Below are 23,198 nucleotides of genomic sequence, written 5' to 3'. Positions count from 1 at the left end.
TAGCGTTTGGCTGGCAGGATGTGCTGTGGCCAAACTGCGTGCATGGGAAAGTCTGACCAATTCCTTTTTAAGGGCAAGTTTGTGCGTGGGAGAAAACCAATTCGTGAGATCATCACATTTCAAGGACTGTAGAGAGATGGGTGCAACGAACTCGCTTTACTGCCACTTTATAACCCAGTGGGTTTGGAAGTTCTTCAAATCTTCGTCTGAGCCACCAACCATTGCTTCCCAAAACGTGCTCGGTCACAGGTGTGCACCACAATTGGAAATGTGAAGGTTCAAATCCCAGAGAGGGGTTGACAATCCACCACCGTTTGGTACTTGTCACTTTGCGAAACAAAGTCAACAAATCATGTCCCGAGCATCAACTTCGCCCTGGCATAGGAATGTAGAATGTCCACCATTTCAATGAGGCAGGTTGACAAATGTAATACCAATGTGAGTTTTATTAGTTCTTGTTCGTAATGATTTACAAAACACAAGTTTACATAAGCAATACAAAACTATGATCTTTTTCTGCAAACAGTACTATCCTCAAGGACACCTTAATGGAGTCTCAAGACTTTCAGGAGTGTCCCGTTTGGCTAATGTTTTCCTTACAAGGTATCGATGCATATGCAGTGGGCGGAAATCAGAACGCCCGGAAATAAACGCACGCACTCAAGAACATAACGCTTAATAAAATGTACAGGTTAGTAGGCCTGTTGCCTACTTACTGTACCGCTTTATGGAAACTCGTAGTCCAGCCAGCCAGGGGAATATCTCTGCGTGCTACACAAACCTCATCACTTCTACAGCGTTAGATAGTAGGCATGCAACTAACACTCCAGGCAAGCGACAAACGTACGGGGCATTTTACACTTTAAAAAATATACTAATTACACGTTGCATTTGAATTGAATGAATGCGAATATGCAGATATTTTACTGCACAGCTTGAGTTTCGCGTGACTGAAAAACAAGATGCATGCTGGATGGTTAAGGGCAGGTCAATGTGATCCTCGGGGCTCTGAAGGGCTGTTCAGTTGTGCACCGCTCAACTCGTGGCATCGGCGAACACCAATGACTCATGAGGAGTCCTGAGGATGAAACTCGTCGAGTTGCCAGTTTCACTGCTGCTTGTAGGGATGGCCACATTTTCTCTACTCCTTGAGTTGGTCGTATGAACAAAATGGCAACACATTCAGTTCCTTTGAGCTCGTGGTCTGGATAAGGCCGAGGTACATGCACAACTGCACACTTGCTTGCCAAATGTGTTTCCTGCCAGAATTCATTGTTCCTTTATTTTTTCTCATCATTTACAGATCTGAATTAAACTACACTACCGCATTTTATTTTACCTTCACCGATAACTGCAGGGTTTTTTCCCTTGTTTTTATAACGTAAGACCAAGTTTCTGTTACCACCATACATTAACATTAAAGACTGGACCATATTCTATTGATGTTCCTCGTGATTTCAAAGTTAAATTGCATTTTCACCCCTTTAAAATAAATTTGAAAACAAGGGGTCGAATTTTCAGAGTAACATTACTCAGATCCAAAACCTTAACTTCAACGCTTGGCATCTGCAAACATTAAGATGGTATATTAAACACTTGTGGCCACCACAGCAGGGAATATACATTTTGCTCTGCCCATGTAAACATGGAATTTCCACTAACAGCTCAAGGCCCTTAAGGGCAATGCGCAATATCCAAATGTTGATTTGAGCAGAGAGACGCTACATCTTAACTTAAAGATGAACTACATGTATGCGGCAGATACAATTACAAAGATGTGGTCAGATGGCTCAGGGGTTCAAGCACTGAGCTGCCAAAGCCAAATTCGAACCCAGGGTTCAGCAGGCTTGGGATTAAAGTAGGTTATGAAGTTAAGAGGGTTTATGGTTCGATTCTGGTCGGCAATGACTGCATGGAAAAAAATAATATTCGGGTTTTTTTTATTTGGTTAAATATGCAGTGCCCCCTAGCGTGTCGAGGAAATGTGTCACTTCCGAAGGGCATTCTGACACGTGGTAAGAGTTCCAAATGGATTCCATGTGTATAATGCAAATGGACAAACAAGATTCAACAAGGTAACCATTTTATAACGGTTTAAGGCCACAACCTTGGTGGTCTAACCCATTAGACACAGGGTATGGTGATGCCACAGCATAAAATACATGGGAGGACCAATTCGATGAAACTATGGTCACGATTGTGGATTTTGCAGTCTAGCAATCACTTTTCTGTCTGACGAATTTCTCATCATTTACAGCCAAGTGCGAGAATTGGTTTACGGAGACGCCCAATACCAACAACTTTGCACTGGCAGATCCGAGCCAGTCCAGCGCGGGGGGCCCTTACTGCACGGGTAGTTTTCCACAGCCACAACCAAACCATGCTATAGTTGGCCTCACATGTGCATCTGGCTTAGGGCCAAGCAGGGCGAGGGGGCACGGTTAATGACACTTTTTACTACATCAGTCAACACAACTCAAACACAGCCGTCATCATCTACACGAGTCTTGCTACACTTATATTATGCATTTAACGTCAGCGGCACAGTTCAGTTTTCAAAGTGAAAATAAAACAACCCGGTGCCTCCTGAACCGCGGCGGGCTGACTCGGCACGACCCGGGCGCGGCAAGGATCTACACCCCTAACTCCAGAGCTACGCTCTCGGCACTATCGCTTACGCCGGCCCCCCTCCCCGCGCCGAGCCGCCCACTCTCCCACGGCCACGCCATCCTCCAGGCCCGAGCCCACGTCGCTGCCGCACTCGCTCCCCGTCTCGGATGCCGACGCGTCGCTGGCCCTCGACCTCCTCCCTCCGCCTCGTTTCTTCTCGTTCAGGACGATGATGGCCTCGTTAGCGGCGAGAGCCGCCTTGCGGCGCGGCGTGCGAGCCGGGAGTTCCATCACGACATCGTCCTCCTCCTGTGCAGGGCCGCTACCCGCAGCATTCCCGGACTCCACTGCCTGCCTCGTGCGGGGTGCCGTGCTCACGCTCCCCTCTCCGACCGTTATTACCGTCGACGAGGAAAGAGCAGGGCGTAGTGCGGCAACGGATCGCTTTGCGGGCGTCTTGGCACGGGTGACTTTCGCCGTTTTAGCCGGTGTCTTCGATGTCGTTTCTTCAGAATCAGATAACTCGATTACAACTCGAGCTTTACAAATGTCCACATCAACTGCAGAAACTCCCTCCTTGTCGTTACCTCTCGCAGCCTCCGGCTTGGAAGGCGTCTTTGTTTTCCTTTGTTTCGGTGTTTTATTCGGTGTCTTTGTGGACGCAATTTCTTCAGTATCGGACAACTCGATGACTTGTGGAACCTCACCGTGGTCGGCACCAGCCGCAGAAACCCCCTCCTCGAACCCATTTCTCCCTTTGGCAACAGTGGGCATTGAAGGGGTCTTTGGTTGTTTTTGTTTGGGCGTTTTAGCTGGAGTCTTCACAGACTTTGTCGCCGGCGTTTCAGACAAGGGGGCAATGGCGGGAATTGCATCGACGCCCATCGATTCTGGAATGTTCTCTTCCTCTTTAACGTCATCAGATGCCGGCTTTGAAGGGGTCTTCGCTCTCTTCTGTGTTGGCGTCTTAGCCGGCGTCTTCACGGTGGACTTCCCAGGGGTTGCAGACAAGACATTAATCGCAGGAGATGCAGGGACATCGCTCGCTGTCACAATGTCCTCTTTCTCTGCCTCCTGCTTCGTGTCAGCAGTTGGCTTTTGGGGAGTCTTGACGCCTTTTCGTTTCGGTGTCTTCACCAAAACCTTCTCAGCAAGGCCACAGAGTGGTTGGGCAGGAGACGCGCATTCTTCCACCACGATGGCAGAGACTTTCTTTTTCTCCCTCTTCGCAGCGCTGTCACACTGCGCGGAAGATGGGGTCTGCTCTTCCTTCTGTGTCTTTTTCTTGGTGGGGGTCTTTAGCGGAGTGTTCTTCCGAATCTCTGACAAGAAGCTGACAACGGCCGCTTCCTCTTCCATGTCCTGCCGTCACCTCTGCGTCATCTTCTGTCACCTGAGCAGCTGGCCCCCCCGTAATAGGAGTAGAATTTTTCTTTTTCCTGCGGTTGCGTTTCGCCTTCTTAGACGGAGTCTCCTCGGGGGTCTTTGCCAGGGTCCCGATTAAAGTTTCATCGGCCACCGACGCCACCACCTCATCTTCCTCCACAGCTTTAACTTCCTTCTCTACGCAAACGCTAGACTCCTTGGCCACAGCTCGTTTCTTCTTCTTGGCCGACGACTTTGTCGAAGCCTCCGTCGTGGGGAGCTCTCCCAGCTTCTCCTCGGCCTGCAGCACAAACACGAGAGAGATCTGGGTCAATTCTCTGCTAAAGGTCTCCCCCCCCACCACCACCCATGCCTGTGTGGGGCATGCAGGTTATTTGATCATATGTCACTGCAAGTGATCAGGCTGGTGGGAGCAGGGAGCAAGGAAAGTTATCACCAAGTACAAAACATGTACAGTAAAACCTTGGATTGCGAGTAATTTGGTCTGCGAGTGTTTTGCAAGAAGAGCACATTTTTAAAATAAATATTAATTTGATAAACGAGCGAGGTCTTGCAATACGAGTAGTACGTATATACGCTTTGTCTGCCGAGCATCACATGATCACAACTGCGAGTGCTTTGGATTACAAACACGTTTTCTGAGCGAATTATGCTCGCAATCCAAGGTTTTCCTGTATTTTACTGCACTGCCCCCTGCTGACCATGTCGAGGCCTGCAAACTCTGCAATGGCCAAGCGGTGGCCAATTCGATGCGTGTTGGTTCAAGGTTCGAATTCCAGCTGCCGCTTTGGTTATTTTACTGCAGGTGTTTAAACCGCAACAAAACAGTACGGCGCCGCCATCGGCTTCAATCATATTACGTCATTTGTTAAAGTAGGCCATTGCGTGCTGGAGTCATGGTCAAAAGTTGGCAATAAAAAACAATGAACTACTAATTCTGAAATTGGGATTATACATAGCAATCATCGCCACCTACTGCAAAAAAAACTTGGAAGGATCCTCCGCAAATAGTCTAGGGACTTAAGCGTTTGCTTTCCTCGATAAATATGATTTAATGACGCTATATAAAAACACCATTATTACTCTTGTGATTGCGATCTTACGACACATCTGAACAGGGGAATGTTTGTGGCCAGAGAAATTTCTACCACTTTCTTAAAACTACCAATGGAAGTGAGCACTGCCCCAATCCTCATTTGAACATTAACTCATTTGACTCGACAACTTTTCCATGTTTCAAAGGCCCTTTTAGAGAACAGAGGGTCACATGCACAAATGTAGTGTGCGAGCACGTACATCCCTTGGTCACGCCCACTGCTATAGGAGTGCCTCCCACAGCCGCTTCGTTCGTGGGGGATGAATGACCATACTTTGGCAGGAATGCTAGTCGAGTTAAAAGGAGGGCACAGGACCGATTCAGTTATCTAATCGCCACCCGTGTTAGCCGTGGCCGGGAATCAAACTCGGGTATATACGGGCGTTGAGAGCAGCACGCAAGCCACAACGCCACCACCGCAGTTCCAAACCAGAGAGGAAGCCACAGCAAAGTTACCACGCACGCACCTGCAACTTGGCCTTCTTGGCCGGTGAGCCTTCGCCGGGAGACGTCGGCTTCTCGCGCTTTTTCTTTTTCTTCTTCTCCTCCCCGTTTGTCTTTTCCTGCAATCGAAGCCGGGGGGGGGCGGGGGGGGGGGGGGTCTTAACGCGGCGTTCACGTCGGCGGTTCGCATCGACTCGCTGCAGTGCCGACAAGCGTAGGACTTTCACCCCGGCGCCGCACCAGTTAAACACATTTTCTTAGGCTTTGTGTCAAATCAAGTCGGTTTTGTTAAACCAGGTGGTGATAACTCATGTGACGAGGATAGTCTCATTCATCACCAAACTGACGGAAGCTAAAATTGAGTTCAGCAATGAAATGTTCATGAAAACAAAAAAAGACGATAGCAGAACGAATTTCAATTGTTGCACAAACACATCGGAATATTAAATTCCCTGCAGCGCTATTCAGCTCGGGCAGATTACCTCCTGATTGATCGCGGAACGAATTCTAAAACTAAGCTACAGAGACATGAAACGGATATAGCTCGATTATAATGCTCATGTCAAATTGCAATCGTAAGTGATGTTATCATAGTAGCATTAAATTGTGAAAAATCGTCAAAATATACACATCATGGCTACTCGGGGCTCAAATAAACTCTCAAACCCACAGGTCGTTTAACTCTTTTTCAACTTCAAACAAGTGTGGGGTGTTGCTCACATCTGAACCAGCAGTGGAAATTCCTCATTATCAAGGAAGGAGCCAGTGCCCCCCCCCCCCAACCATAATATTCTGCTAGAATTGCATCATCCGTCGACTGGGACGCGGACTAGCAAGTCGAGCACCCTGGCGATCGTAGCTCCCGCAAGCTACGTCGGAATCAGAACTCCTACTGGAGGGATCTGATGAGCTATGAAGCTATTTTCTGATTTCCAGTACGGGCCACGGGGTCAGAATGTGACAACAACAACAATATAAAAACACGATAGGAGTGCAAAGCATCGGAAAGATAAACAAATCAAAGAAAACCCATTGACCAATTCACTTATTTGTCAGAAGAGACCCGACCACAAATGACAGCTCAACAAAGTGGCCAATCGTGTTGAAATGTCGAGCAGCAAAACACTCCAAGCAATTGCCTCGTCAGCGGTAGACTTGAAGAGGTCCTTGCGGTTGAGCACGGTGGCAATGGCGTCAAGGCTCGACGTGTACACCGGGAGGGCCACGGACACTTGCGTCTTCACGTGCAGAACCTTAACGTTGCCCCATCCCTGGAGGGTGTCGCACGCGCACACACAGACAAAAGATCACCCATATAGCCTAAACAGACTGTTGGGGCAAGTGCTATTAACGAGCACCTATGAAGGCTGGGAACGGCACACGAGGGGATGGGGGTTTCCAGCACCACGCCCGACCGCCTTTGTCTTCCCAGTGGTGATGTTTACACACCGCACCAGGTACTCATTTGAGGCCGAGTCGACCTAGGGGAGCCTCAGGAACGGTTCAAATAAACGTCACCGTTGTCGGCCGTGAACGGGAATCGAACTCAAGGGAGTATGCCAAGGGAGTGGTAACGTATTTATCCCTATAATGTGTGTGGTCATTTGAATGAGGAACCTCAGCGGTCTCTGTGATATCCGCATCTGTTGGTCGTTCTCTACCACCAAGGGCTGCAGGACCCTAGGAGATTCCCTAATGGATTCTTTGATTCTTATGAAACGACGGTCATTGATCAAGTTACAATTGGGAATAAAATTACTGAGAAACAATAGAAAACCGGCACGGAAACTATTGCTGTTGATGGCTGCCCCTCCCCCCCTCTCTTGCCCGGGTGCATCATGGTCTGTGGGAACAAAAGGACTCACCCCTGGACACTTTTTGGCCATCGTCGAGGCAACAGTCATGATGTTTTCCACGATACCGTTCAACTCCATGTTCGTGTTGCCCACCAACACCGTACTGAGAGACAAACATCACCAACAATACGCATCAACATCCGTAATCAACAACGTCGTCATCGTGAATCAAAATCACCATCACAATTATCGTCGTCCATCGCGGTTATAAACATCGTCGTCCATCTTGTCGCTCCTCCGATTAGCACAGTTGGCTAAGAAGTGCGAAAGAAGTTCAAAATACATAAACATACAATCTTCACAATTACGGTCATCACCAATCATCATCGCAGTGTGCAAACTACTGCTCCACCGGTGCCATCGCACACGCCGAAGCACACGGAGACAAACGCACGAACACGTACTTGCAGTTCCCCTTGCTCGAGATATGCAGGGCTGTCCCCGAGATGAACCTGCCCAACTCTCGGTCCAGATGCTTGTGCAGCAAATTCACCGAAAGGGGGGCCCTTGATACGGACAAGGCACACGCACACACAACAACCCCGATTAGCGAGCCGAGCGCGGGGACAGACGCCCGTAATGGATCGTTACGAGATCAAAATGTATTTCACGATTCCAACTCTCCTCCCCACCCCAAAGCCATAACAGACTGTTGGGGCAAGTGCTGTTAGCGAGCACCTATGAAGACCGGCATGACACACGAGGGGGGTGAGTCGCCAACACAACCTTCGACCGCCTGTCGCCCCAGTGGCGATGTTTACACACCGCACCAGGTACTCATTTGAGGCCGAGTCGACCTAGGCGAGGCCCAGGACAAGTTCAGATAATCGTCATTGGTGTTGGCCGTGAACGGAAATCGAACTTGGGTTGCCAGGTTTGTAGCACAGCGCGCTAACCATTTCACTATCCGCCCCCCACCCCACCACGATTGTAATCCAGCACTATGGAGGCGAGGGGTGGTGGATCACCAATTCTTGCACGCAAACACCAAACGCACGAATCTCCCGCAAAGCAACCGATTAGGATTCATCGGTGAGAATACGCCAAGCACCGCCGCACGACGGCGCTAGCGCCGCCGCACCGCAGTGGAGCGCTCACTTCTTGGCCGCGTAGAAGTGTCGGCCCAGGTGCGAGGGTAGCAGGCGGCGGATGCGGGAGTCTGCGAGGAAGAGGTCGTAGCTGCGCAGGAGCTTCAGCTTCGCCTCGTACGGCTTGTACTCCTTCTTGAGCGTCTGGTAGGGGATCACCTGCGCGTGACGAGCGGGGTGCCAGAGACAATCATCACGGTTAAGGTCACGAGGTGTCAGTGGCCACTCGTTATGGTTGTTTTGTCATTATCTCCGTCGTATTACGATTGTCTACCAATTTCCTCATCATACTTCTGTTGATGCCATATATTGTACAGGTGGGTCCGCGGACCTACATGAGGTGATGTTCCGAGAAAAGGCGCAGCAAGTCAAAACCATGCAAGTCGAGACCGATTTTCCAAGCGAAACAATGACATAATAGGGGTTTATGTTCCTGATCAAGGGTCCTATATGCAGCTTTTTATAGGTAAGAATAAAAATATCACATTTAATAAACTGTCAATCATATATCAAGCAGTTAATAATGGTGTTTTGAAAGATTGACGAAAGTCAGACTTAATTCGAGGACCGCGTGTATAATGTACATCCCCCCTTTGTCCATCTACTGCTGAACGTCTCATCATGTGGTGTCAAAAGCACAGGGGTTGTTTGACCATGCTTCACCAAGCCGGTCAGTGCGGGTTGACATAGTTGGTGGCGGGCAGGACCGGTTCAGATATCACTCGCCACTGATAGCCGTGGTGGGGAATCCAAATCAAGGCACTGGGCTCACAATGCGCATCAGCTGCAGATGTCGCCGGGAGAATGAGAGCAGTACACACCTGAGTGATGGATTTGATGTTGCTCTTCTGCAGCAGCTTGTTGTAGAAGCTGCACGTCTGCTCGGGGCTCATCTTCGGCTCGTCCTTGGTGAACAGACACACTTCCGCATCGTCGGAGCACACCGAGTGCGGCAGCCCTCTACGGGAGAGAGAGACGCGATCGTGCAAATCACATTCAGGTCACAGTGGGAACTGCCGAGGTGGGTGTGGTGGTGGCACGTCTATGATCCCAGCACTCTGGAGAGTTGTTGGGGAATGGTGTTAATTTTTATTGGGATAATTAATTCACCTACCTTCGAGTTATCACATAGACGTGTCTATTTTCACAGCCGGGTGTGGGGCACTTTGGTGAGGGCACTGAACTCGCAACAGTCCACGAGTCAGATATTTCTACTTTTATATACATGTGAAGACAACTATGGAAAGGAGCATATTGTCTGTTACCGTTTTCGTTATTTGTTTTTATTGAATGTGGTGTGCCAGATGCCTGGTGACAGACAGGGCCTGTGCTTTGTGTTTAAGAGGGTGGAGGTGGCGGCATCACGTACATCTTGATGACGCAGTCCTCGGGTGGGATGCGCCACACCGTCACCATCAGCTGGATTCTGCTGGCCACGTCGAAGAGCGGCTGTTTCTTCTCCGCTTTCACCGGCCTCTTGTTGTGATGCTCGATCAGAGCCTTGATGCCCAAGCTCACCTGCAGCCACGGGACACAAGGCAACCGGCGTCAGCACCACCACCACCGCCACAGTGCTACCATCCACGCAGCAGCGCCTTTTGGCTGGCCATCGAACAAAGACGGTCACCACAATGGATGCGCTTCTGCGGCCATCTGGAACGCTCGTCCCATATTAGGAAGCCACTGGAGCGATGCAATTTTAAATATCGATTGAAAACTCATTTCTTTAGAAATGTTTGTGTTTAGTTTGTTGTCCTCCCCCGACACCTCCGATTCGCGCGGTTGGCTACGTGCGGTGCGAAAGAAGTTCAACAAACGTACATAACCATCATCATAGGCTGCGTTCTATCCCCAGCATGATGAAGGGCACCCCGCGTCGTCATTATCCATTTCAGTCACGCGATGCCGTAAACTAACTCAACTCCTGTGCATGATCATTCATTGTATATGCACATCCCTTTGTGTAAATCCACTGCGAGATCAGGGCTTCCAACATGCAGTGCGGGGCATGGGGATTATTAGGACACTTAACTTTCATAGCACTGCTTAGTGTGGGTTGAAGGTTGGGTGTGCAGGTGAACTGTAACAATGGATTTTGCTGCACTACTCCCTGCTGGCCACAATGTAGCACCACATTCTGTAACACCTGTTGCACAAGGTAATTACCCAGCCAACCACTCTCCAGGCTAAAACAAATGTACCTTTCGAAATCGTGCTCATGCAAGGGTGAAAGTCACAGATTAAGTTTTTGTAAAAGATTTACACAAACTATATTTTAATAATTTTCCCAAGAATCCCTATCTTTTTATTTACACAAGTTGGCTTCGTGCAACCGATTTGGCTTCATTCAATAATGTAGCACTGAGTTTAACACGGAGGCTTTATGAATGTAACACTGAGTTTAACACGGAGGCTTTATGAATTTAAAACTGGGTAATATTTTTTTTCAAAACATTTCTAAATATAATCAACTTCGGTGAGGTGGTAAATTTGATTAAAAAAAAACTGTTAGCCAAACGGTTCCTGCAAGCCAGTTTATATTATTTAGTGCAACAAGTTACCAAGACTCAAGAAGAAGAAAATGTTATACTGTATGTCGAAAATAAAACCGGTGGCTACCACTCAAATAATTCTAAAATCACAGAACGGTATTTAATTGTGAAATTTTAATCATCCATTTGAGACCATGATACGTTAGTGTTAAATAATAATAAACAGCTACGTTGAACGCCGCCCACGTGTTCAATGGCTATGCTCGGTTTGCTGCACGGATTACGCGTTACATTGTACACGTCTTTGTACTCCGGGCCTCCTTTGGGAATGAAAACCAATGGTTTGTAAAGATCTCAAATACAGTATCGTACGCATGTATACAGTCCTTAATTCTAGATTTGAAGCTTTCGTGACTGCAAGGATTCATGCTCTAAGTTCTTTCGGTAAAGTCACGTAGGTAAAAAATGAAACACTGCTGGTTATTTCACGAGATCGATGCCCTCCCCTCATCCAGCAGTGGATCAACAAAAAAAGGGCCTTACATCCGATAGTCGTAGAATGGATAACGCCAGAACACGACCGTCAAACATATACATTTTAAACGCATTAAGCCGCGAGTTAATGGCTACGTTGAACTCAGAAGCGTGGGCTTGGTTTAATGTACCCAGCCTGCGTGCATTATATTCCGTACAGTACACGTGTTTGTGCTGTTAAGACAAAACATTCTGGCTTTTCTCGCCACAAGCATCTCACGTCTGGCTCTCGCCGTGCAGGTCGCGCCGCAAGCGGCCACGATAATAGGCGCTGGGATTGGTAGGCCACTAAGTCGCATCGCAACACCGTTAGGGATGGCGAGCGCTCGTGCAGGCCTTCATCCAGCAGCCGATTGCTCACGGCCGCCAATTGATTGTGAACGGCGATGGTTAACGAAGAAGCGCGTTAAAGACGACGCGGTTCATGGGACTCGCACGAGGGCCCAGCCAACAACCATCGCAGGGCCTAAACCCAGCGCGGCCACCACGTGCCGCCCTTCGCATACGCACCCACCACGCATCCCGCTCGACCCGCCTCAGCTCTCAGCTGTGAGCGAGCGAGGAGGCATCTCGTCCTCCATCATCATCGTCACCACCACCATCATCATCACAAACCTGGGACTTGTTCAGCCCCGGGGTCCGGCACACGTGCTCCTCCACAGCCGCCATCTCTGCTCGCTGCTGCTGCTCCACGTGGTTGATAGCCCTCGTCACGCTTTACGGCGAGAGAACTTTTACGACGCCGACGTAAAAAGGTGTATCAGTTGGTTTACGGCAGTGACGTCACGTTCGGTTTTGCGAGAGTGACGTCACTTCCGTGCACCGCCGCGCGCGCAGGCGCTCGTCACGCTTTACGGTAAAGGGGCGTGTGTTGTTTTACGACACGCGAAGTGTAAATTTAAACGACGGTGACGTCATTGCCCAAGGTTTGGGGTGGGTTCGATAACGATTCAGAGTTCAGAAACTCGAGATTCGATTTTTGTAAAAAAAAACGATTCGATTTGAGATCGAATCATTGCATTTTTTGAGATCGAATCATTCGTCAGTTACACTTTTTTAATACACTGTGATCTATCGTATAACGCCTCCACTAACTAATTACAACTAATTACAAACGTTAGTTTCTCTGACACGCGATTTCTTGCGCTCATTGTTAGCAATCGAATTACTTTAATCGATTACTGTAGTCCTTTCGATGATTTACGGCAGATCGTTTTACGATGATCTCGCCATGGGTTTTACGATAGTGACGTCACCGGCTCGCGGACCAATGGGGAGAGAGGATTCTGGTTCATTGAACCCAATGCAGGAATCGTTGACGCAGATCGATGATTCGATTCCGATTAATTCCAGCTCCGTCGATTCCAATCATCACGCTGCACACACACACCAACCCCTCCCCGTGTTTAAATAATCGATTATTTGCGAAACACGTGAGCGTTGGACCCTATTTGGCACACGGGTCACTTTGCATACTCCACGTATTGCGAGGGTTTAAATTAAACACAGACGATTCACGAACAGATGTAATCGAGTGTTGGAATCGTTTGTCGATTTGCTGTAATCGATCCAAGCTGCACGCTGGTCGTGGGTGAGTTGCAAGCGGCTCGCGGTCCACCCCACCGACTCGTAACAACAACTATTCATTTATAACAACAACAATACTAATTCATAACGTGCCATACGGTTTACCTTTATTATTGTACGGGGACGTTGAGTTCTCAGCTCCATACGGGTAAAAAATTAACTTTTCTCGATGTTAAATTTTTATTTAAACTTTAAAGCTTTCGTGACTGCAGCGATTCATTTTCTTGCTTCTTTCGGTAAAGTCACGTAGAAGGGAAGTAATAAAATAATAAAGAAATTGTTTTATATTGTTATTATTTTATTATTTCCCTTCTACGTGACTTTACCGAAAGAACCAAGAATATTTTCTCGATGCGTTTGTGTTTCTCCGCTTGCGATGGGATGAACTTGAGATTTAAAAGGGTTACACGGGCTGACCAAAGAGGTCTGAATCGATCCCTAATAAGCTCGGGCACTGATAGCAGTGGCAATCATTTGCAAACGTTGGAATTGCTGCTCGCGTTTCCAGAGGCAACCTGTTCCATTTCTTTAAATTCGTAAAATTATCGTTAGCTATTTAACGCTTCTGAGTATAATTCGGGCCCTCTTCTCGGCAGCGTGGTTAGACCACGGGTTTGTGTTGCGTGGCCACCACGCCAGCGGCGCTTCGCCTGGGAGGCATTTGACCTCCTTTTGACCTCCTTTGACCTCAGTGCGCGCAGAACGGCACGCAGTTGCATCAATAAGTGGCAGCATACCGCGTCAAACATAACGCAGGCTGGCTTGCTTCGTGCGCAGGTATCAAGGTCTAACCCCCCCTCAAATAACCTCTGATTGGCTCGGTTGGCTACGTACGGTGCGAAAGAAGTTCAATGTACCGTACAGTTCAGCTTATACTGGTAGGAACCTCCTGGTTACACCAGCCCACAGGGGATTAGTTGTGTCCGTCCGTCCGTCGTGCAGGGAGGGGCTGGGTGGGGAGGGGCTGGTCACCCCGTGGTGCCCTTATAAAACTCAACGTTTAACCTACTCACGCCGGCTTGTGCCCGCCCTCACAGTCGGGCATATTTGCGGAATACACCACGCCGCCGTTGACCCTGGCCATTGACCGAGCAACCCAACGTTCCTACCAGCTCCCTCCGCAGGAATGCGTTAAAGTTGAGGCAAGTGCTGTTAGCGAGTAGCGCCTGTGAAGGCCAGCAACGGCACACGAGGGGTGGGGGGCCAACACCACGCCCGGCCGCCTTTGCCTTCCCAGCGGCGATGCTTACAAGCGCACTAGGGTAGTTATTTCAGGCTGAGTTGACCTAGGGGGGGCCCAGGACCGGTTGAGATAATTGTCACTGGTGCTGGTTCTGAGCAGTAATTGATCTCGAGTCTCCGCGACACCACCGCTCCGCATGAGTACGGTATTCATACACATACGCACATGTGTACATGTGGATTTCATGAAAGAGAAATTACAGGCCATGCGTCTAGTTGAAAACAACCCTTATAACTTTCACATGTGTAATTCTGTATGTGGGTGGATGTTGCTGTGAGTTGGATTGCATCTGTGGTCATGTATGTGTAGTGACACACTCAGACACTAGGAGTAGGAGGCACTACATATGTACGTAGATGGGTTGGTATGTGTATCTGCGTGCTGCTATGTGAGTGTTCAGTGTATGAACTTTGTTTAGGCATTCCCTAGATGGACTTAGCCTTAAATCAGGAGCTGGTGCCGTGTGTAAACATCAGCACTCGGGAAACAAGGTCAACCAAGCGTGGTACTGGCCCTACCACCCCCTCGTGCTCCGTGCTGATCTTCATAGGTGTTCACTTACATCACTGGCCCCAACAGTCTGAAGGTTATACCGGGTGGTCTTTGCCTTTGTACGTGTAGTTGGCCATACATCCAATTACAGGACCACAGCGCTTGAGAATTTGTTGGCGCCAGCTCTGGCCGCCTTCCCGCATGTCTGTGGTTGCCTGTGCCTCCGTACCAAAATTGCTCCTGTTTTTCTGAAGGCTACACAGAGACATCCCGTGTGCGTGTTGGTGTGCGATCGGACACGATGCTGCGTCTGGGGAAGCTGGTGCCGGCGCGTACCATGCTGCTGCTGTGCGACATGCAGGAGAGGTTCCGCAATAGGGTCATCTATTTTCCCGAGATCGTGCAAGCGTCCGCGCGACTACTGCAAGTGAACATCGCCAAAGCACTGCTCATTACACACGCACAACACACGCACAACACACGCACGCACAACACACGCACGCACAACACACGCACGCACAACACACGCACGCACAACACCCGAACGCACAACACACGCACGCACAAAACTCACACGCAGACGAAGGTCTCGATAGCGCAATACGTCGATAGCGCAATCGGTGAAAAAAAAAAAACTACGACGAATCAAATTGTAAAGGAAAAGAAGACCACGACGATAAACACAAGCACCGAACGGCCCGTTGCAGGCATCGCGGCTGCTGGGGGTGGGTGCCGTCGTGACGGAGCAGTACCCGGATGGCCTGGGCCCCACGGTGTCTGAGCTGGGAGCGACGGACCTGCCCACCTTCCCCAAGACGTCACTCAGCATGGTCATGCCGGAGGTCCTGGCGCTGCTGGAGACGTTGCCGGCGCCGCGCTCCGTGGTGCTGTGCGGAATCGAGGCGCAGGCGTGCGTCATGGTGAGGGGGCAGCCGATCTAGATGCAGGGCATCGACTACAATTTCAAGTGCAGGTGGTCAAGCCAGACACTCCGCCGCGATGTCTCCTTCCTATTTGCGAATCGGGCATTGCGTCGTTATGCGTTGTACGGTCTGTGCTGGATGACCACAGTCGCACACTATTGGAGAGTTTTTTTACGTTCCATTTGTTGCATCAGGTATCCGCATCTGCTGCCACGGTTTCTGCGGATGTGGTTTAGGGTGGACCGTGAGCTTCGTGGAAGATCAAACCCAGCGATCTTCTGTGTTGGGTCTTTCATAAACTCGGTCGTCGTGGGTAGCGAGCGTGACGGCGATTGGTGTCAACTCTTAAGCTCCGGGGTTCTCTTGTAGAGTTGCGTGCGTGAGGTTCGACATGTTTCCGCTTGTGGATGCTGAAATTGGAATTCATTGCCCACGAGTGAATCACCTGGAATGCGCCTGATATCGTTAGACCGCATCGTGGGGGCATCGTGTGGTTGAGCCTGAATAAGGCCTTGGATGGGCAATTGTTGGTGCCGGCTCACTGCCTGGCTGCCTTCCTGCTCGACTGCCGCCTCAGTGATTGTGAGATGCAATTTACATGAACGATGCTCCATATACAACTTAAACAACACATTATCATTACTATCGTGGGTGCCAATTTCAACAGTAGCACAACCACTGATGGCTTTTTACAAATGGTAACAACATGACCCGCATAGTATCGAATGGCTTGCGCGTGCCAATGTTACGTCGTGTTAAGTTATTTGCGTGTGTTCCTGTATCGACCCTATTTCCCGCACACCCTCTCACTTTATGGTGATCACGGGTTGCCGTGGCGATGGTTGCCCTGGTGATGGCTGCCAGGCGACTGCGCTGGACCTGCTGGAGCGAGGCGTGGATGTACACCTGATCGCCGACGCCTGTTCCGCTCGCAGGTTGATTACCTTCAGCATAATATGCTCATTCATCAAGAGTCCAATACGGTGGTTGTGTAACTTAGATGGAATTCTCAAATGTCATGCACACTACCCCTTTATGATAATTATTTATAACTTTGTTGATCTACCGCTGGATGACAGCCTCTCCAGGTCTTATTGGTTTTGGGGCTTGTTTGACCGTACTTCAGGCTGGTCAGGGCATGTTGGTGAAGGGTAGGGTGCACAGTACAGGTGTATGTGGGTTTCATGAACAGCAAAAATGACGTTCGAGTGTGCCGAGGATTTCAGAACAACAGAGATGTGACGGATTTGTCAGATGCAGATGAATAACAAAAGTGGCTTTTTTGCGCATACGATGAGAGCCCTACTTTCTAGAGGGGAGAGTGAGCGACGTTAGCAGAGAGGTGAGATTTAGGAGATTGTGTGGAGAAAAGTAGAATTGAATGACGGGGAAGGTATGAGAGTGCTTGCAGAGGAGTGGAGAGAGATGAGAAGGAAGATGTAGGAGAGTGTGTGGAGGGGAGTAGAGTGAGATGAGAGGGGAGAGGCAGGAGAGTGCGTGGAGGGGAGTAAAGTGAGATGAGAGGGGAGAGGCAGGAGAGTGTGTGGAGGGGAGTGGAGAGAAATGAGAAGGAAGATGTAGGAGAGTGTGTGGAGGGGAGTAGAGTGAGATGAGAGGGGAGAGGCAGGAGAGTGTGGAGGGGAGTAGAGTGAGAGGGGAGAGGTAGGAGAGTGTGTGGAGGGGAATAGAGTGAGATGAGAGGGGAGAGGCAGGAGAGTGCGTGGAGGGGAGTAGAGTGAGATGAGAGGGGAGAGGCAGGAGAGTGCGTGGAGGGGAGTAAAGTGAGATGAGAGGGGAGAGGCAGGAGAGTGTGGAGGGGAGTAGAGTGAGAGGTGAGAGGCAGGGGAGTGTGGAGGGGAGTAGAGTGAGATGAGAGGGGAGAGGCAGGAGAGTTTGGAGGGGAGTAGAGTGAGAGGGGAGAGGTAGGAGAGTGTGTGGAGGGGAGTAGAGTGAGATGAGAGGGGAGAGGCAGGAGAGTGCGTGGAGGGGAGTAGAGTGAGATGAGAGGGGAGAGGCAGGAGAGTGCGTGGAGGGGAGTAGAGTGAGATGAGAGGGGAGAGGCAGGAGAGTGTGGAGGGGAGTAGAGTGAGATGAGAGGTGAGAGGCAGGGGAGTGTGGAGGGGAGTAGAGTGAGATGAGAGGGGAGAGGCAGGAGAGTTGGAGGGGAGTAGAGTGAGAGGGGAGAGGTAGAGAGTGTGTGGAGGGGAGTAGAGTGAGATGAAGGGGAGAGGCAGGAGAGTGCGTGGAGGGGAGTAGAGTGAGATGAGAGGGGAGAGGCAGGAGAGTGCGTGGAGGGAGTAGAGTGAGATGAGAGGGCAGAGGCAGGAGAGTGCGTGGAGGGGAGTAGAGTGAGATGAGAGGGGAGCGGTTGGAGAGTGCGTGGAGGGGAATGGAGTGAGATGAGAGGGGAGAGGTAGTGCGTGGAGGGGAGAGCGAGATGAGAGGGGAGAGGCAGGAGAGTGGAGGGGAGTAGAGTGAGATGAGAGGGGAGGCAGGAGAGTGTGTGGAGGGGAGTGAGGTGAGAGGGAGAGGAGAGTGTGGAGGGGAGTAGAGTGAGATGAGAGGGGAGAGGCAGGAGAGTGTGGAGGGGAGTAGAGTGAGATGAGAGGGGAGAGGCAGGAGAGTGTGGAGGGGAGTAGAGTGAGAGGGGAGAGGTAGGAGAGTGTGTGGAGGGGAGTAGAGTGAGATGAGAGGGGAGAGGCAGGAGAGTGCGTGGAGGGGAGTAGAGTGAGATGAGAGGGGAGAGGCAGGAGAGTGCGTGGAGGGGAGTAGAGTGAGATGAGAGGGGAGAGGCAGGAGAGTGCGTGGAGGGGAGTAGAGTGAGATGAGAGGGGAGCGGTTGGAGAGTGCGTGGAGGGGAATGGAGTGAGATGAGAGGGGAGAGGTAGAGTGCGTGGAGGGGAGTAGAGCGAGATGAGAGGGGAGAGGCAGGAGAGTGGAGGGGAGTAGAGTGAGATGAGAGGGGAGAGGCAGGAGAGTGTGTGGAGGGGAGTGAGGTGAGAGGGGAGAGGCAGGAGAGTGTGGAGGGGAGTAGAGTGAGATGAGAGGGGAGAGGCAGGAGAGTGTGGAGGGGAGTAGAGTGAGATGAGAGGGGAGAGGCAGGAGAGTGCGTGGAGGGGAGTAGAGTGAGATGAGAGGGGAGAGGCAGGAGAGTGCGTGGAGGGGAGTAGAGTGAGATGAGAGGGGAGAGGCAGGAGAGTGCGTGGAGGGGAGTAGAGTGAGATGAGAGGGGAGAGGCAGGAGAGTGCGTGGAGGGGAGTGGAGTGAGATGAGAGGGGAGAGGTAGGAGTGTGTGGAGGGGAGTAGAGTGAGATGAGAGAAGTAGACAGGATTCATAGAGGATCGATCTTGCCATTGAATCATAATCTGAATTTGTACTTATACTGGAGGAATCCTGTGAGCTATGAAGCTCTTTTTCACAGATGTCCTGTAGATCCAGGATTGATCCAGGATTGGATCGGGAAGTAGTGGAGGGATCGGAGTATAGGGGTAACGTGGTCTTGTTTACGTGTGAGGAGTCTTGGTATTTTGGATCGTCTGAAGTTGGGGGATGAGGGATATGGGCAGGCTGTTTAACTAGCTCTGTATTACAAAAACATCTACAATACATCACATTCCAAGATAATACATTGAGCAAAATAGATATTTTATTGTGCCTTGGGATATCAGGGGTGACTTACTAATTTTATATTTACAGGAATTACAGATATCAGAACTATTTCTGAGATGCTAACCTTTTCATTCACACTCGGGGATAAACGTCTCACCCTGCTGCAGATCATTTTTCACTGTATGGCATTCAAACTGATACTTTAAATTGGCCATATTAACTCAAAATCCCAGTTTCACGTGATGTGTTTGTGTGCAGTCGTTGGTGACCACACTGAGAAAATGAATTCTCCACATTTGAGAATCGTCTTAACCTCTTGACCATTGCTGAATGAATTGGAGTATCCACTCATTCAGCGGCATTTGTGAAAACATCACACCTCGGTATAAGTGGTGGTGCGTGCGATGCCTTCACAGCCAGGTGGACCGGCTGATGGCGTTTGAGCGTATGAAGCAGAGTGGCGTCTTCATCACGACCAGCGAGTGCATCATCCTGCAGCTCCTGTGCGATGCCAAGCACCCCAAGTTCCGGGAGGCACGTCACACGCAGACACACGTAGTCATGCACAGACACACACAGTCATGCACAGACACACACAGTCATGCACAGACACACGTAGTCATGCACAGACACACACAGTCATGCACAGACACACGTAGTCATGCACAGACACACACAGTCATGCACAGACGCACACAGTCATGCACAGACACACACAGTCATGCACAGACACACACAGTCATGCACAGACACACACACATGTACGAAGACAAAGATCCTCCGTATAGCCTCAACAGACTGTTGGGGCAAGTGCTGATGCGGCACACGAGGTTTGTGGGTGGCCAGCGCTGTTCCCGGCTACCTTTGTCTCCCCAGTACTGATGTTTACACACTTCACAATTCAAGGCTGAGTCGACCTAGGAGAGGCCCAGGACCAGTTCAGATATTCGTCACCGATGTTAGCGATGATCGGAAATCAAACTCGGGTCGCCAGGTTCTTAGCGCAGTGTGCCACCACTTCCCACCAGACAGACACGTCCAGTCGTTTGGTATTCACGTGTAGTGACTGACTCGGAGACACGAAGAGTTGGAGGCACTCTGTTTATTAACACGCACCAACGGGTTAACACTTCCAATAATCCGTCTATAGCCGACTATGGTTCCCAGTCAGGACAGCTGGTAGACTGCCTGACTGGCGATGCCGAGATGGTGAAGACGAAGACGACGAGAGAAGAACGGCGAAGACTCCAGCAGTACGACGGGGATCCCACTCCACACGACAGCCCCGAGCTCCCCTCCAGGGGCCCCTCTTTTACTGTCAGCGTGGCCTGGCTCCGCCCCCGGTCATGCCCCCGGTCACGCCCCCGGCCACGCACCCTTTCTAGAACCTACCCGCGGGTTCCTCGTGTGAGCCTTCCGTGACCTTTCCCCGAGATCCCTCTCTGGTCTATCACGTGGCCTGCTGCTGTCGTGAGGGCTGCTGTAAGCTGCAGATCCCCTTCCCCGCCAGCAGCCAGCACTATCCTGCTACATGACCAATTCTATGTCACTACACACGCACACACACACACACATCCAGTCTTATGCCCTGACTCAATTCAACAATTTTCTTCCATTTATGTTACAGGTACAGAAGATAATAGCCCTACCAGTTCCAGACACGGGGCTTCTGGGAATGTTTGGAGGAGCTCCCATTGCATGAAAAACGTTAAACTAAAGCGGCGGAACGACTCGCAACACGAGAAGCGGTCGACTGGGATGTCAGAAAAAAAAAAGAGCTGTCATCTAAATTAGCGATGCTCACATGCACACGTGATTAACTGTTTCCTAATGCAGAAATACAATCTGCAATGTACATGCATATATGATTGCATGTATAATTCCATGTATGTATGCATATATACGTTTCAAATAGAGGGCTGATTCTGTGGCTAGAGAGCTCCATTCACACTCCTATCGGAGAGATGGAATCTCATTTGAAGGTCAAATCAACGCGCTATCGTTTTAGTGGGCTTGTGAATATGAGTAACATTTTTTGGAAAGCCAGCAGCGGATCTACTTTCCAGGGACTGGTACCAGCATATTGGGATGTGTAATTTCTTCCTCTGGCATGCCGCGGCATTCTAATGTTTTGTTATTTTTTGTGGTTGATTAAAGCCCTAAACTTTTACATTTTCACATATTAACACTAGCAACTATTCGGACCAAACCAATCAGACGTTTGTTAACTCGCAATGCCACACAGATCTTTTGAAAAAGACTTGTTGACTTTGCCAGGCTCTCTCCTTTACATGGGTTAACACCAGCCTTCTGTAATTACATTGTAAGTTGATTATTTCTGCCTGGCCATCAATGACCACGCCAATAACTCGTCACTTAAAAGGGACAGTACATAAAGTAAATTGTTGGAGCATTTTGTCCTTGTGTGTGTGTGTGGATTTTATCCGAGCAAAACAATAGCTAACAAATTGGCCAATCAATCTAACATGGACTGTCGTGAAAATTATGGTCTTACTTGAGAATCGGTGAAGCATTCATGACTAAATGGCAATCAGTGTTAACAGTATTTTTGGCGCCCCCTATCATGAACCCCCACATGTTTAATTGTTGCTGCGGTCAATATAAAGGGTGTTCATTGTTTCGGCCAGCATTACCGTGGTAAACGAAGCAATAAAATAAAATATATTTAAGATTTAAATTCATTTCACTGGTTGTCTAATGTCTTTCGATCCCTCGTGAAAAGCGCGCGTTGTTGTGTAAATGTGCTTGCACCAGGCAATATTGGCAGAGCGCCCACCAGCATTCATAAGGTACACAAACGAATACAGTAAATACTAGGGATACAGTGTGTATTTCCTTCTGGATTTGAAGCTTTCGTGACTGCAAGGATTCATACTCTTAGTTCTTTCGGTAAAGTCACGTAGGTAATAAATGAAATTAAAATTAATAAAAAATAAAATAAAAATCACGACGTTTCGGAGGCAACACAAGTCTCCGTCATCAGGTGGGACCGTCACAGCCAGATTTGCTGCATCACTTGATATCAAGTGATGTTGCCCCCGAAACATGATTTTATTTTTAATTTAATTAATTTTTTTACCTACGTGACTTTACCGAAAGAACTAAGAGTATATACAGCGTGTAGGTTGTTGCGATTTGTGCTCTATCCCTCCGTGATGTGTTTTCGGGTTGTACCGTGCGTTCGGCATGATGTCCGACGTTTTGCTCCACACGCTTTGATCTTCCTGAGGCCTCCACTCGAGCGAACTCTAAAGGGCATTTGGTCTTCTCTTCCACATTGGCCGGATGCGTTGTAAGAGGTGCGCGTGCCCGCACTTTTTACCCCACCACACGCCATCCGCCGATCGACTAGACTGCAGCATTCCCATTAATACTGCTGGCTTGACAGGTGGGGTCAGAGAGGGAGGGGCACTTGAAAACCAGCACGGTTTTAATGGCCACGTTGGGTTATAGAATCGAACCAGTGACCTCTCGAGATCGATTTCTCAGCTAACGTCAGTGGCGAGTGACGTAAGCACCGGTCCTGGGACTCCCATAGGTCAGCTTAACCTGAAATGTCAGTGTAAAACATCAGCACCGGGGAGACACAGGTGGCTGGGCATGGTAGTGGCCACACCGCAGCCTCATGGACAATTCTGCCCTCATGTGGTGCCAGTTAACAGTCCTTGCTCCAACAATCTGTGAAGGCTGCACGGATCGGGGTCGTTGTGTGTGTATGTGGGTGGATGCGCAGGTGGTTAGCGCGCTGCGCTACGAACCCGGCGACCCGAGTTCGATTCCCGCTCACGACCAACCCCGGTGACGATTGCCTGAACC

The 23,198-nt window shown here is 49.7% G+C and overlaps 2 protein-coding genes across 3 annotated transcripts; one reads left to right on the top strand and one right to left on the bottom strand.

Annotated features, from left to right (window-relative positions):
• Positions 1–428: 428 nt before the first annotated feature.
• On the bottom strand, positions 429–12,244 carry RSL1D1 (ribosomal L1 domain containing 1). Its single transcript, XM_061569774.1, has 9 exons — positions 12,122–12,244; positions 9,850–9,998; positions 9,302–9,440; positions 8,491–8,639; positions 7,797–7,898; positions 7,402–7,495; positions 6,676–6,807; positions 5,560–5,655; positions 429–4,276 (listed from the first exon to the last, which is right to left on the bottom strand). The coding sequence occupies exons 1-9, from the start codon at positions 12,173–12,175 to the stop codon at positions 3,848–3,850; spliced, it is 1,344 nt and encodes a 447-aa protein (XP_061425758.1). The 5' UTR covers positions 12,176–12,244; the 3' UTR covers positions 429–3,847.
• Positions 12,245–12,996: 752 nt separating this feature from the next.
• Positions 12,997–22,063, top strand: ISOC2 (isochorismatase domain containing 2). Of its 2 annotated transcripts, none has more exons than XM_061569898.1 (6): positions 12,997–13,097; positions 15,083–15,255; positions 15,536–15,748; positions 16,616–16,686; positions 19,778–19,895; positions 20,989–22,063. In XM_061569898.1, exons 2-6 carry the CDS (start codon positions 15,130–15,132, stop codon positions 21,061–21,063), a joined length of 603 nt encoding a protein of 200 aa, XP_061425882.1. In that variant the 5' UTR covers positions 12,997–13,097; positions 15,083–15,129; the 3' UTR covers positions 21,064–22,063. The 2 variants fall into 2 exon arrangements, with proteins under 2 accessions (XP_061425882.1, XP_061425880.1); XM_061569896.1 differs by lacking the exon at positions 12,997–13,097 and adding an exon at positions 13,104–13,241.
• Positions 22,064–23,198: the final 1,135 nt, after the last annotated feature.

Source organism: Lethenteron reissneri, chromosome 44, assembly GCF_015708825.2.
Source record: "Lethenteron reissneri isolate LAM-NWPU_2019-01 chromosome 44, ASM1570882v1, whole genome shotgun sequence".
Taxonomy (NCBI): domain Eukaryota; kingdom Metazoa; phylum Chordata; class Hyperoartia; order Petromyzontiformes; family Petromyzontidae; genus Lethenteron; species Lethenteron reissneri.
The sequence above is the reverse complement of the archived record's forward strand: the minus strand, read 5'-3'. Positions and strand labels throughout refer to the sequence as shown.

Excerpts from the sequence above, each read along its gene's own strand:
- RSL1D1 (XM_061569774.1), bottom strand. The coding sequence starts at position 12,175 with ATGGCGGCTGTGGAGGAGCACGTGTGCCGGACCCCGGGGCTGAACAAG. Across the intron at positions 9,999-12,121 it reads CGGGGCTGAACAAGTCCCAG|GTGAGCTTGGGCATCAAGGC; the intron begins GTTTGTGATGAT and ends CCGTGGCTGCAG. Across the intron at positions 4,277-5,559 it reads CCAAGAAGGCCAAGTTGCAG|GCCGAGGAGAAGCTGGGAGA; the intron begins GTGCGTGCGTGG and ends TTTGTGCTGCAG.
- ISOC2 (XM_061569898.1), top strand. The coding sequence starts at position 15,130 with ATGCTGCGTCTGGGGAAGCTGGTGCCGGCGCGTACCATGCTGCTGCTG. Across the intron at positions 16,687-19,777 it reads GACGCCTGTTCCGCTCGCAG|CCAGGTGGACCGGCTGATGG; the intron begins GTTGATTACCTT and ends ATGCCTTCACAG. Across the intron at positions 19,896-20,988 it reads AGCACCCCAAGTTCCGGGAG|GTACAGAAGATAATAGCCCT; the intron begins GCACGTCACACG and ends TTTATGTTACAG.